This window comes from Takifugu rubripes, chromosome 22 (assembly GCF_901000725.2).
Source record: "Takifugu rubripes chromosome 22, fTakRub1.2, whole genome shotgun sequence".
Classification (NCBI taxonomy): Eukaryota; Metazoa; Chordata; class Actinopteri; order Tetraodontiformes; family Tetraodontidae; genus Takifugu; species Takifugu rubripes.
Window position 1 is genome coordinate 9,726,187 of NC_042306.1, and position 13,529 is coordinate 9,739,715.

At 48.5% G+C, this 13,529-nt stretch overlaps 1 protein-coding gene across 1 annotated transcript; it reads left to right on the forward strand.

The window, feature by feature from the left end:
• The first annotated feature begins 1,581 nt into the window (after positions 1-1,581).
• Positions 1,582-10,066, forward strand: LOC101067963 (zonadhesin-like). The gene is made up of 16 exons (XM_029831143.1): positions 1,582-1,765; positions 1,842-1,876; positions 3,071-3,208; positions 3,284-3,540; positions 3,636-3,720; positions 3,807-3,875; positions 4,044-4,178; positions 4,295-4,551; positions 4,641-4,725; positions 4,810-5,111; positions 6,732-6,885; positions 7,088-7,296; positions 7,380-7,536; positions 7,612-7,937; positions 9,038-9,167; positions 9,269-10,066. Exons 1-16 carry the CDS (start codon positions 1,689-1,691, stop codon positions 9,409-9,411), a joined length of 2,559 nt encoding a protein of 852 aa, XP_029687003.1. The 5' UTR covers positions 1,582-1,688; the 3' UTR covers positions 9,412-10,066.
• Positions 10,067-13,529: the final 3,463 nt, after the last annotated feature.

Consider the following 13,529-nt stretch of genomic DNA (forward strand, 5'->3'; position numbering starts at 1 on the left):
TTGCTCATTCTCCCGCTTCCTCTGGACAAAGTTGATCATTAATGGGTCTTTTTAATTGCTGCCCGGCGGAAGGGCGAGCAAAAGTAATTCCTGAATGTGCGTCTTACGCCAATGGATTAATACATAAGTGTGGAACAGACCAGATTATGGAAAGCTTCACAGCATTTAAGTCTTCATTAACCAGTCAGAAGTGGATCATCAGCCACTTTTTGGCAGGTAAAATCCTCCTACAGCATGTTTGAACACACCTGTGGGACCAGTTTATGAGTAACTTTACACCTGCGATATTTTCCATACACCTTACACCACCGAAACAGACACAGATAAAAAGGTCAAGACATCAGGCCCTAATCTCCGCAGATAACAGAGTTTCTCTGGTGTTCAAATTATTAGCATACTATTTAGTACTTTGGAGCTCCTCTCGCACCTCGTTATGGTCGGTTTGCTCGGGCCCCGTCTTTGTTGACACATACCGACGAGCTACAGTAAGGTTACAATAAGCGGATAAGAAGAAGAATTGTCGAAATGGTCATCAAGTGTAAAAGTGTATGTGCTTGAGATCCAGCGTGCACGCTCTGAAAGGCTCTACTCAAAGCCAGTGTTTACAGTATCAGGGTCAAAATGTCAGGCGCTCGTTTGCGCAACGCCGGCGTGGTTTGCACAAGGCGCCGAAGTCTGACGAGTCGAAATCTGCGGTCTGTTGCTAGGCCAGGTAATAATAGTGCCTTTTCAAAGGCAAAAATAAAGGCCTTGACTGGCAGAAGCCAACATTTTAGGAGGGGCGAGATTTGTGAGCCTCTGATTGGACGGTGGGTCGGAGAGAGCAGCTCTGATTGGTCAGCCTCGAGACCACCAGGACATGATATAATGATATACTGATAAAGGTTCTTCAGCATGGGGGTGTCGAACAAATGGTTTAATCAACTCTTTGTGTTCTTTTAATTTATTGATTAATTCATTTACTTTTCATGCTTTATCCATAAAACTACAGGAAGGACTACATCTGCTCCTAGAACACTTAGTTCTTCTCTCAGACAACCTGGAGCTTTGATATTCCCTCCAACAACTGCTGCCCCCTCCGCTGGGACCACGGTGATTGGTGGAACAGTCCAGAAGGGAATGTTCTTCTTCATACATTAACTAATGATGTAACTCATATTTGTAATATATTTTTATCTAATCAGCCCACAGCAAGATACTGGATTAGCTGCTCAGACCTTTATTGCATGTTAGCGACGCCGCCAAAGAGGCCAATATCAATGAGAGAATGTTCTGAGGCTGATGGGGAGATTGTATGAAGAATCAACATGTGAGACAGAAATATGACAAATATTAAGTAAGGGCTCAGCTGAAACTCTGTTTTATGACATCTTTTTTGATGTACATCTGTATCTTAGCATGTTTCCTTCATAACCTGATGCTAAACCCTGGCTCTGCCTCTCGCTGCTCCCTGCAACTGCATTAGTTACTGTCATCACTTGCACATTTTTACACCCCAGACCCGGTCCAGCCCAATTTTCCCTCTCTCCGCCCACTGTCGCGGTTACCCGGTTAGATGGTGAGCCTATAAATGCGTAAAGCATCCCCCCAGAGGACGACAAAAGAGGGCCGAATCCTCCGCAGTAGAGAAGCGAACCTGCGGCGACGGTGAGAGAGATTATTAACAAGGAAAGAAGGAAAGATCAGCCATGCTCGCAGGACTCCGCGGAGGTTTGGCGGCCACAGCGGCTCTGCTCGTTCTAACCCTGACAGGGAGTCGGTGCAGGTGAGAGTCAACATCATTTCAGCTCATAAGACCGCAGAAACCCGTTAATGATCAAAGCACATGTTTTGTTTCTCAGGGCCGAAGACGTTCATCCATCACTGAAAGACTCAGGTAGGAAAAAACGCGATGTGGCTCGGCGTCATTCACTGTACGGACTCAAATTTGTCGCAATAAACGCCGTGTTTCAAGAGAGCCAGAGGACATGCTTGTCGTTTGGCCCCCTTGTTTAATATGTTTGCGGTGTCGCAGTGGCGAAGCGTGCGACTGGATGGGGAGTCTGCCACCTGTTTCTTTAGGTAAAGGCTATACAAACCGCCCTGGAACTGGTTCCTGGGGCCTGAGTTTACTCACTCTAGATAAGATGAGGTGACCTTTAAATGGCAGGGCCTTTAAGAGCTGACCTGGAACAATGCTCCACAGTTCTGTTTTAATCTACAGGCCAGTTTCAACTGTTCCTCTGCCTGTCGCTAATTGATGTGAAGCTGGCTAATAATTGTTTTATCGCGTGCCTTTCTCCCAGAGGTAATCACTGTGGAGTGTCTGCACTTAAGCTCCAAGCTGATCACAAGATAGTGCAAACAGCTACTTGGATTTTATGGTGATTGTGCTGCGGGGGTTGTCCACCACGTTTTATCACAGTAATAAAGGCAAGAGAGGGGTCCTTTGAATGATATCTAATGAAGAACAGATGGCTAATGCTAACACAGCCTGTGTGAATCCCTGAAGTCCTGCAGAGCCAGTTTGCTGGCACGGAGTGTCCCAATTGGCAGATAGCGACGATGGTGAGATTAAGGGAGGTCCAACTTAATCGGTGAGAGGATGCGCGGCATGAACCTGTGGCACTGATACCGAGATAACATTGGGTGATGCATTAGCGTATGAAATTAGATTAAGTCATTTGGTTATCTCTCACTTTCACTTCTTATCTGCTGCTTTTTATTGCGCTGATTACACAACAGCTTAGGCTGCCAGGAAAAGGCCTAAAGACCTGGACGAGAGACCTGGACGTGTGTCTCTGCTGGGTTCCGCTCATTCAGCGAGCTTTACTGTGCACGTTATAAGTGTTTTTTTCACCTTTTGAGCCCAGAACGGTGAAACTATAGATGATCTCATGTATACATACCCGATATTTGCCTCCTCATTGATTCTGTCCATCCTCGAAAGAGACAGCATGGATCCCAAAGCCAGCCGATGCTGGGTTTGGGATTGACTGACATCATTTTACAGATGTACACATCTCCGGTCTTCATTCATCTCGATTGGCTTCTGATCAAATCCTTCTTGTGGTGATTTGCTTTTTCACAGTCTGTCCCGTAAACTGCAACTTTGAAAACGATCTGTGTGGGTGGGAGCAGCTTATTCAGGACAGTTTCGATTGGACGAGACATTCCGGACCCACGCCATCAGACCTAACCGGCCCGGACCAGGACCACACCACCGGAGGTAGTTCTCAGCGTTAGAACGTGACAAGTGCTGCGTCAGCGTTTTCCGAGTTTATCTTGATATATGTCTCTGCAGCTGGTTTCTACATGTACATTGAGGGAAACAGCGTAACCCATGGAGATTCAGCCCGCCTCCTGAGCTCATCGTGCCTGTATAACGGACCGCTCTGCTTGGAATTCTGGTACCACATGTTCGGTTCGGCGACTGCGATGGCGCTCAACATCTACCTCCTCAAAGACAACAGAGCCACCAAAGTCTGGTCGGCCAAGAACAACCGCGGCCCAATGTGGCATCAGGCACAAATCGACATCGGTGCGACAGCTCCATTTAAAGTAAATGTTATTAAGTTATTTTTTTAACTGACGGTTAAATTATTATGCTTACGATACAGTTATGCTGATCAGACGTCCATTTATTCATCCTCCAGATCATCGTGGAAGCTATTCGAGGCTCTAATGCTGAATCGGATGTCGCCATTGATGACATTTCAATCCACGCTGGCTCATGCACAGGTGATTTTTATCTCCAACTCACAATATTCGCAAGTTACTTCCGATTACTCTGATTATAACAGTTTATCGCTCACTTCATCTCGGAGGTTTTCCAGCCATGGCAGTTGAAAGTTGGCTTCCTACTACACCTGCGGATGTGCCACCTTCACGACTAGGTGAGTGCACAGGAAACCGGATTTTCTGGACCACTGACTCAACAACAGGAGGCCTAATTGTAGTTAGACGTTAATTTCAGGGTCAACCCTAATCATCCTATACATGGGCTTAAATACAGGTTAACGAGGCTGTGCCAGATGCTGATTTCACAAATCCTTTTCTTCCAGTGTGCAACGCTGAATGTAACTTTGACAGACACCTCTGTAGCTGGAGTCAGACGGTCACAGATGCTTTTGACTGGACGTGGCAAAGCGGTTCAACCCCCACCCCCATGACGGGGCCCTCTGCTGACCACACAGGGGGTAACACGCTCGTTCCCTTTACGCACAAATATCTGTGAACACAAGATTCATGATTATGGGTAACACCTGTGTTGTTGTTGAAAGAAGACAGTGTGAATCATTTCAGTGCTTTTTAGGTGGTCGGTATCTTTACATCGAGGCCAGCAGCGTGACACATGGGGACACGGCTCGTCTGATCAGCGCCGAGTGTTCTAACTCAGGGCCAAAGTGTCTGCAGTTCTGGTATCACATGTACGGCTCAGCCGATACGATGGGCCTCCACGTGTACTTGGTCCAGAACAATTTGGCTCGTAATGTTTGGAGAATGACCAATGACCAGGGAAATATGTGGCGTCTGGCTGAGGTGGAGCTCACAACCACTGGAGTGTTCCAGGTCAGGTCGCCTCCACTGTCACAGTCCAGTGAAGACGCCACCGTCTGATTTGTTGCTAGGAAGTTTAACTCAAAGTCTGTTGTGTGCAGATCATCTTTGAGGGACGAAGAGGCTCGAATGAAGAGTCCGATGTGGCCATAGATGATGTAAAGCTTTATCATGGAGAGTGCGCAGGTGAATCTGTCCTCCATGGGATGTTTGTTTTAATTCTGATATGAATCATTGATGCAGCTTTCTTGATTGTGATTGATTTAACAGACCTGAATAAACCAACACCAGCAGCCACAACCTCTATGCCGACATCAACAGAAGCTACAGTGGAGCCAACAATTGCTACAACCTCAGCTCAGCCTGAAACAACAACAGGTGCAACACAACCTCTAACTACTGCTGAGCCAGCAACAACAGGTGCAACACAAGCTCAAACTACAGCTGAGCCAGCAACAACAGCTGAGCCAACGACAACAGGTACAGGTACACCACGCCCTCCAACTACTGCTGAACCAGCAACAACAGCTGAGCCAACAACAACAGGTGCACCACACCCTCCAACTACTGCTGAACCAGCAACAACAGCTGAGCCAGCAACAACAGCTGAGCCAACAACAACAGGTGCACCACACCCTCCAACTACTGCTGAACCAGCAACGACAGCTGAGCCAACAACAACAGGTGCACCACGCCCTCCAACTACTGCTGAACCAGCAACGACAGCTGAGCCAACAACAACAGGTGCACCACGCCCTCCAACTACTGCTGAACCAGCAACGACAGCTGAGCCAACAACAACAGGTGCACCACAACCTCCAACTACTGCTGAACCAGCAACAACAGCTGAGCCAACAACAACAGGTGCACCACGCCCTCCAACTACTGCTGAACCAGCAACAACAGCTGAGCCAACAACAACAGGTGCACCACACCCTCCAACTACTGCTGAACCAGCAACAACAGCTGAGCCAACAACAACAGGTGCACCACACCCTCCAACTACTGCTGAACCAGCAACAACAGCTGAGCCAACAACAACAGGTGCACCACGCCCTCCAACTACTGCTGAACCAGCAACAACAGCTGAGCCAACAACAACAGGTGCACCACGCCCTCCAACTACTGCTGAACCAGCAACGACAGCTGAGCCAACAACAACAGGTGCACCACACCCTCCAACTACTGCTGAACCAGCAACGACAGCTGAGCCAACAACAACAGGTGCACCACGCCCTCCAACTACTGCTGAACCAGCAACGACAGCTGAGCCAACAACAACAGGTGCACCACGCCCTCCAACTACTGCTGAACCAGCAACGACAGCTGAGCCAACAACAACAGGTGCACCACGCCCTCCAACTACTGCTGAACCAGCAACGACAGCTGAGCCAACAACAACAGGTGCACCACACCCTCCAACTACTGCTGAACCAGCAACGACAGCTGAGCCAACAACAACAGGTGCACCACGCCCTCCAACTACTGCTGAACCAGCAACGACAGCTGAGCCAACAACAACAGGTGCACCACGCCCTCCAACTACTGCTGAACCAGCAGCAACAGCTGAGCCAACAACAACAGGTGCACCACACCCTCCAACTACTGCTGAACCAGCAACAACAGCTGAGCCAACAACAACAGGTGCACCACGCCCTCCAACTACTGCTGAACCAGCAACAACAGCTGAGCCAACAACAACAGGTGCACCACGCCCTCCAACTACTGCTGAACCAGCAACAACAGCTGAGCCAACAACAACAGGTGCACCACGCCCTCCAACTACTGCTGAACCAGCAACAACAGCTGAGCCAACAACAACAGGTGCACCACGCCCTCCAACTACTGCTGAACCAGCAACAACAGCTGAGCCAACAACAACAGGTGCACCACGCCCTCCAACTACTGCTGAACCAGCAACAACAGCTGAGCCAACAACAACAGGTGCACCACGCCCTCCAACTACTGCTGAACCAGCAACAACAGCTGAGCCAACAACAACAGGTGCACCACGCCCTCCAACTACTGCTGAACCAGCAACAACAGCTGAGCCAACAACAACAGGTGCACCACACCCTCCAACTACTGCTGAACCAGCAACAACAGCTGAGCCAACAACAACAGGTGCACCACACCCTCCAACTACTGCTGAACCAGCAACAACAGCTGAGCCAACAACAACAGGTGCACCACGCCCTCCAACTACTGCTGAACCAGTAACGACAGCTGAGCCAACAACAACAGGTGCACCACGCCCTCCAACTACTGCTGAACCAGCAACAACAGCTGAGCCAACAACAACAGGTGCACCACGCCCTCCAACAACAGCTGAACCAGCAACAACAGGTGCAACACAACCTCCAACCACAGCTGATCTTGGAATAGCTGTAACACAATCAACCCACCACAAACAAGTTCATTTCTTTTCTTTCGTGTCTCCTGAATTGACACTGTAAAAAAACACCAATGATAATTCTAAATTGTATGGACCTGTTTATTAACCTGTTTACCTCGCTGCGTACCCTAACTCTTTGGTCTATTTTTGTAGCACCACTGTGTCCCCCCAACAGTCATTACTCCCCTTGTGTCCCTGCCTGCACTCCCACATGCACACACCTGAACGGTCCCCCACACTGCGTCCAGATTGAGGCATGTAACCCAGGATGTGTGTGCAATGACGGCTTTGTGCAGAAGGGCAGTGTGTGTGTCCCTATTGGACAGTGTGGCTGTGTGGACGAGAATGGCCACAAACACCAGGTGACTAGAGAGACACTCCCCAACACCGGCCTGTTCCGGAGAGCGTTTCTAACCCCCCCGTGATGATCGTTTGTCTCCCCCAGTTCGATGAAGAGTGGTACACCAGTCACTGCAGGCAGAAATGTGAGTGTGAGGAAGAAGACGGGGTGGGTGAGATTGAGTGCGATGATGAAGATGGATGCGATGACGACGCCGTCTGCCTCCCGAATCAAGAGGGGGATTATTACTGCCAGCCCACAGGTACGATCAGTCTCCGCCTGCACCTGTAGCAGACGTCTTGTCATGGTTTATGAACTGCACCATGCGTCTCGGCAGGGTTCGGGGATTGTACCATGACCAGAGACTCCAAGTACTCGACCTTTGATGAGTTGAAGTATGGCTTCGAAGGCGAGCACTCCTACGTGCTGGTCAGGTCCAAAAACTTGCCACAGAACTTCCAGGATGTTTATGTGGAGGGCATCTATGCACAAATCCACGACGGCGACGACAGCAGTGAAGAAGAGCGCGATCGTAGAGATAGTGATGAAGATGATGACGAAGAGGAGGACAGCAACGAGCAAGACGGGCGCCACAGGCTGCGCGAGCTCAAGATCCGAGTGTACAACCACACCGTGGAGTTCAAGAAGAACCGGGGGCTGGTCGTAAGTACTGGCAGAACTTTGATTGATGTGCTTCTTCTCTTGAATGTGTATAGTGGTGTACCGTGGGTGTACCGTGGATGTACCGTGGGTGTACCGTGGATGTACCATGGGTGTACCATGGGGTGCACCGTGGGTGTACCATGGGTGTACCATGTGGTGCACCGTGGGTGTACCATGGGTGTACCATGTGGTGCACCGTGGGTGTACCATGGGTGTACCATGTGGTGCACCGTAGGTGTAACATGGGTGTACCATGGGTGTACCGTGGGTGTACCATGGGTGTACCATAGGTGTACCATGGGGTGCACCATGGGTGTACCATGGGTGTACCGTGGGTGTATCATGGGGTGCACCGTGGGTGTACCATGGGGTGCACCGTGGGTGTACCATGGGGTGCACCGTGGGTGTACCGTGGGTGTACCGTGGGTGTACCATAGGTGTACCATGCAGTGCACCATGGGTGTACCATGGGTGTACCATGGGTGTACCATAGGTGTACCATGGGGTGCACCATGGGTGTACCATGGGATGCACCATGGTTGTACCATGGGTGTACCATAGGTGCACCATGGGTGTACCATGGGATGCACCATGAGTGTACCATGGGTGTACCATGGGTGTACCATGGGTGTACCATGGGTGTACCATGGGGTGCACCATGGGTGTACCATGGGATGCACCATGGTTGTACCATGGGTGTACCATAGGTGCACCATGGGTGTACCATGGGATGCACCATGAGTGTACCATGGGTGTACCATGGGTGTACCATGGGTGTACCATGGGGTGTACCGTGGGTGTACCATGGGGTGCATCGTGGGTGTACCATGGGTGTACCATGGGATGCACCATGAGTGTACCATGGGTGTACCATGGGTGTACCATGGGTGTACCATGGGGTGCACCATGAGTGTACCATGGGTGTACCATGGGTGCACCATGGGTGTACCATGGGATGCACCATGAGTGTACCATGGGTGTACCATGGGGTGTACCATGGGTGTACCATGGGTGCAGGCTCATTCCCTAGTTGTGGCCTTCCAGGTACCTGTATGGTGTCAACAGGCACAGGCAAAATGAGCTCCTCTGTCCTCTCTTAGGTGGATGGAAGGAATATCAAACCTCCCGTTTCACCATCTGCCGGTCTGAAAATCTACCAACGCTCATCTCGCATCTACCTGAAGTCCGACTTCGGTCTCTTGGTGAAGTTTGATGGACATGGCGCCGCAGGTAACCTCGTTTAGCCTTGTTTAAGGGTGTAATGGACTTACAGTTGACCTCAAATGTGGCGTCCAACAGTTTCTTTTGGGTTTCATGCTTGGTTTCCACAGAGATCACTCTACCACGCATATATAGGAGGAAGGTGGGAGGTCTGTGTGGGAACTTTGACCAGCAGAGGCACAACGACTGGATGAAGCCAGATGGCACGCTCGCCCGCAACGTCCGCGAGTTTGGAGCCAGCTGGAGAGTTTAGATTTTACACACAGACGTGAGGGAGGGACCGAGGTTTGGAAGCTGACAGCCCATCATCACAAAGTTTTCTGACTTGTCTTGACGAGATCAACTTTGTGGGTTTCGGGAAAATTAGCCCATCTCACTGAAATATCTGGAGGGTTTTGTTTACCATCTATTTATTCTCAAAGCCGTTGAATCCCTGTGTGCATATTGTAATTTGCAGCGTAATGGCCGTACATGCTAAACGGAAGAAAAAAACCCATGTCGAGTAAATGATCACTTCAAATGCAGCTTTAAGTCATCGCATTTTGATGGATGGATGGATGGATGGATGGATGGATGGATGGATGGATGGATGGATGGATGGATGGATGGATGGATGGATGGATGGATGGATGGATGGATGGATGGATGGATCCTCAACTCATATAGAGAGATCATTCTAAATCTGATGACCAAGTGCACTTTTAAAATCTGTCTCGATTGCCTCAACCTGCTATTGTTGAGGGTGAGAAGCTTTATGTGCATTTTAAATAAAATGAACCCATTTTTTTGTCATACACAGGTTTTTTCCAAAACTGATTCTGTAAAATGAACTCTAATGAACAGATAATGTGCTTCGTAATGGCAAATTCTTTTAATGATGGCAATAATTAAAGATTTATGGCATACAAGCTTGAATTTAGCTGTGTCCTACTTGTGAATTATCCTGGAAAGAAAAAGAGCCAAATTGTTCATTTTTCATTTTGAGTGTACAGTATTTCCTGTCATTAAAATAGCAGCACCAGATATGATGGTGCAGTGACGGCATTTTAACAGCAGGGGGCAGCGATGCTTAGATTTTACATAGTCGTGAGGAGTAGAATACGTGATAATACGACTGCTAAATTGCACATAAATTGAAAAGTTTTACTAAGAAAAATTGAAAATCGCTGCTGAACAGCGGTAAGTAAAGATGCCTTTTTTAATTAATTAATCTGAACTGTGCATAATTGAAAATGATTATTCAATTTGAATCCAATTGATAACTGAATTACAGAAATGTTGCGGTAACAGCCAAACAGTAACAATATGGATTTACCAAAACCTAAAGTACACTTGGTTGCTTAAAGCAAATATTGCCAAATCTTTAAAGAAAAACAATTATCAACTAAGTCTTCTAATTTGATTGTTTGTTATTTTTATCATTGTTATTTCCCCTGTCTTTATGAGATAACCACAATATATTACTATAACTTAATGGTTTACTCGTTTAATTTTTGAAAAATAAACGTATTATTAATTCAATTTTATACATCATATTCTCAATTTCAGACTACACTGACTTATAAATATAATAAACAAATCTAATGATAATATGGGAGCTTCATTAACTCCTCAATCAGAGGTGCACTGGTAAAAGCAATCATTCCTGTTGAAACAGTACCTCAGGCCGACCTGTAGATGGCGACAACCGTCCAATAATGGGAGTCTTTTTAGTGCTAGCGCCATCGTGACCACCAGGGGGCGGTACAGTCACAGCTTCATTAGCCATTTCGCCACACGAAGAACTGATTTATTTATTCTTCCAATTATAAAAAGGCCTTTTAACCCAGGGGTATGCATGAAGACAGATAAGCTAATGTGACTTATTTGTGATCATAAGCAGATTTTATCATTTAAATGTCTTTTTTTTAAAAGTATATACTCTATAGCCTATGTTATTTTGAACAGCAGCAAGTATTTTTGGATACTTTTTTCTGTTGATGACAATAAAGCAGACAGGTCCATTTACATAAAGTTTGACCATAAGAACACCCTTTTTTGCCCAATTCGTCCTATTTAAAAACAAGCCCGTGCTTTCCTCCAAAACGAATCATTTCAAATGATGGACATGCCGCACCGGTCACGCACAGGTGACTTTTAGATTTAGTTTTGTGTTTTCCTGCGGGAATACAAACCAGCTATTTATCATAACAGCTTTCCCCGCGTCTTCCCCTCAGGTTGCGCAAGTTGTCATGTGTTCGTTCGATTTGCTGCGGTAGAACTCTGAGCGTGCACGCGTGCGTGTGTTTTGGGGTTGTTTTTAACTCTATAACTTTGGGCTGTCGTGTCATACTGATGAGGCAAACATTGTGACCTAAACCCCGCGTATAATTCACGCAGCGCTGATCTGCTGCGCGTCGCCGGGCTCGATGGGGATCCGCGCGTCTGCGGGGCGGAGGAGGATGACACACAGATTTAATTACGAGGGAAGGAGAGGAAACATCTCCGCACATGCCCTCGGGGACCGGCACAACCTGGGAGCGGATAGTTCAAATTAGGCCTGCGGTGTCACCCCAGACTCACCTCTGACCTCCCTGATTTAATTGCGCATATACGACCTCGCGAAAGAAAAATTGGGTTTAAAACTCCTTCCCTTCGTTCCTCCTCCTGCCGCCCGCGTTTCTGCGCTCCCGCACGGCCCCGTTCCGCTGCCAGTCAGTTAAACGTCGTCAAGGTGTGGCGCAAATGGAAAGCGCGTGTTCCCCATAAACTCCTCTCCGCCATCCCGCCATTGAAGCCGATTCCAAAGAGTGAGTCACAGCTTGGTAAACCGAGATCATGTGGGGTCACCCAGAGGTTGAAGCGGCCCGAGCCCGCGCGCACACTCTCCGAAGATCAGTTACAATGTAATGACAAAGGAATGTGGCTCGGTTCTGACTATTACATGGAGCTTTGGACCCTAATTAGAACCAACCAATTTGAGAGCAGGATGTCAGCTTTGTTTTATTTGAAACTGTAGACACATTTATATTCAGCCCACGTTTGAAAGCATCAATAAATGTGGAGAAAAATAAAAACGACATGAATGCATCAAAGGCTAATAAACTCTTTTAATGGTAAATGAAATCAAGCGAGGGAACACACACACGCACATGCACAGGCACACACTCAGGTATCCACGCTCCCCTGTGGTGTGTGTACATGTCGAAGGCCCCGTTGTTATTGATCCTGATTGGGCCTCACAGGAGGCGATTCCGGCCTGCCTTTGACCCGAAGTCCTCCAAGTTTCCAGCCTCCTCAGATGATCAGAGGCAGCGGTCCCCTCCTGCCTGCTCGCCTGCGTGAGACGTTTGATTGGTGGATGGGGGGGAAGGGGGCTGTACTTACTGCAGGTTTGGCAAAATCACAAGCAGGTCTCACCGAAGTTGCACGGCACAAACTTTTTCATGCTCCTGGATTGCGTGTCCCCTCCCTGACCGACGTCCACTCAGAACCCACGCTCCCATTCAAACGAGCCCTCCTCCCTGTGCTTTAAAGGCCGCTCTCCTCTTCAAAGTAAAACTTCTCCGCCATCCGTCCTGCGTCGGCTTTTTGCGCTGACGGCTGTCCAGTTTTCAGGAACTCTTCGAAGGGGTCCTTTTTGTCCTCGTCGCTGCCTACGCACTTGAGCAGCGTCATGGCGAGGAAAGAGTAGAAGACCATTACGAAGAGGATGTAAAAGTAAGCGTTGTCGTAAGTCTCCCTGAAGCTGGAGAAGCTAATGTCCTCCGGACCGGTGCTGGACGGGGGCGCGGCCGTGCTGCTGGACACCGTAGCGTTTCCTGCTTTGGATCTGTCCTCCAGGATCTGCTGGCATTTGGAGAGGAGAGGAAGCAGGAGGGTCCGGTTCACCTCTGCCATGGCCCGATTAGAAATAACAGACCAAAGGTGCCCAAGCAAGTCAAACAAACACAGTTGAACAACTGAGAGAGCCGAACCGGGTTGTACCCCTTTAGGAAAGGCACGCTGCGAGCAATCCGCCCTCTCCTGATAAGGCGGAATGCCAGCGATAAGGCCCATTCCTCTGTCCTGCTGGGTACGGCCACATCCCGACGTGTATAAAAATTCGGATTTGGGCTATACTTGCTCATCTAATCTTTTCTTTTCCAGCCCCTGTTGGACTCTCTCTTTTATTATATACCATCCCAAACTTTTCTTTTCCAACCCCTCCTTTCCTTTGTGCTCTTTCCATCACATTCGCTTTAGGGCCTTGGAAGTGGCGGCGACGGCTGGATTGTTGTCAGCTCCGGTCAAGTAGTCTCCTCACTTTCAAAGAGCAGCAGGGTCAAAGGTTAAGTTGTCTCCAGTGTGTTGCTGCATGACTGGCACTCTGTTCCAAAGCGACCCCTTTAG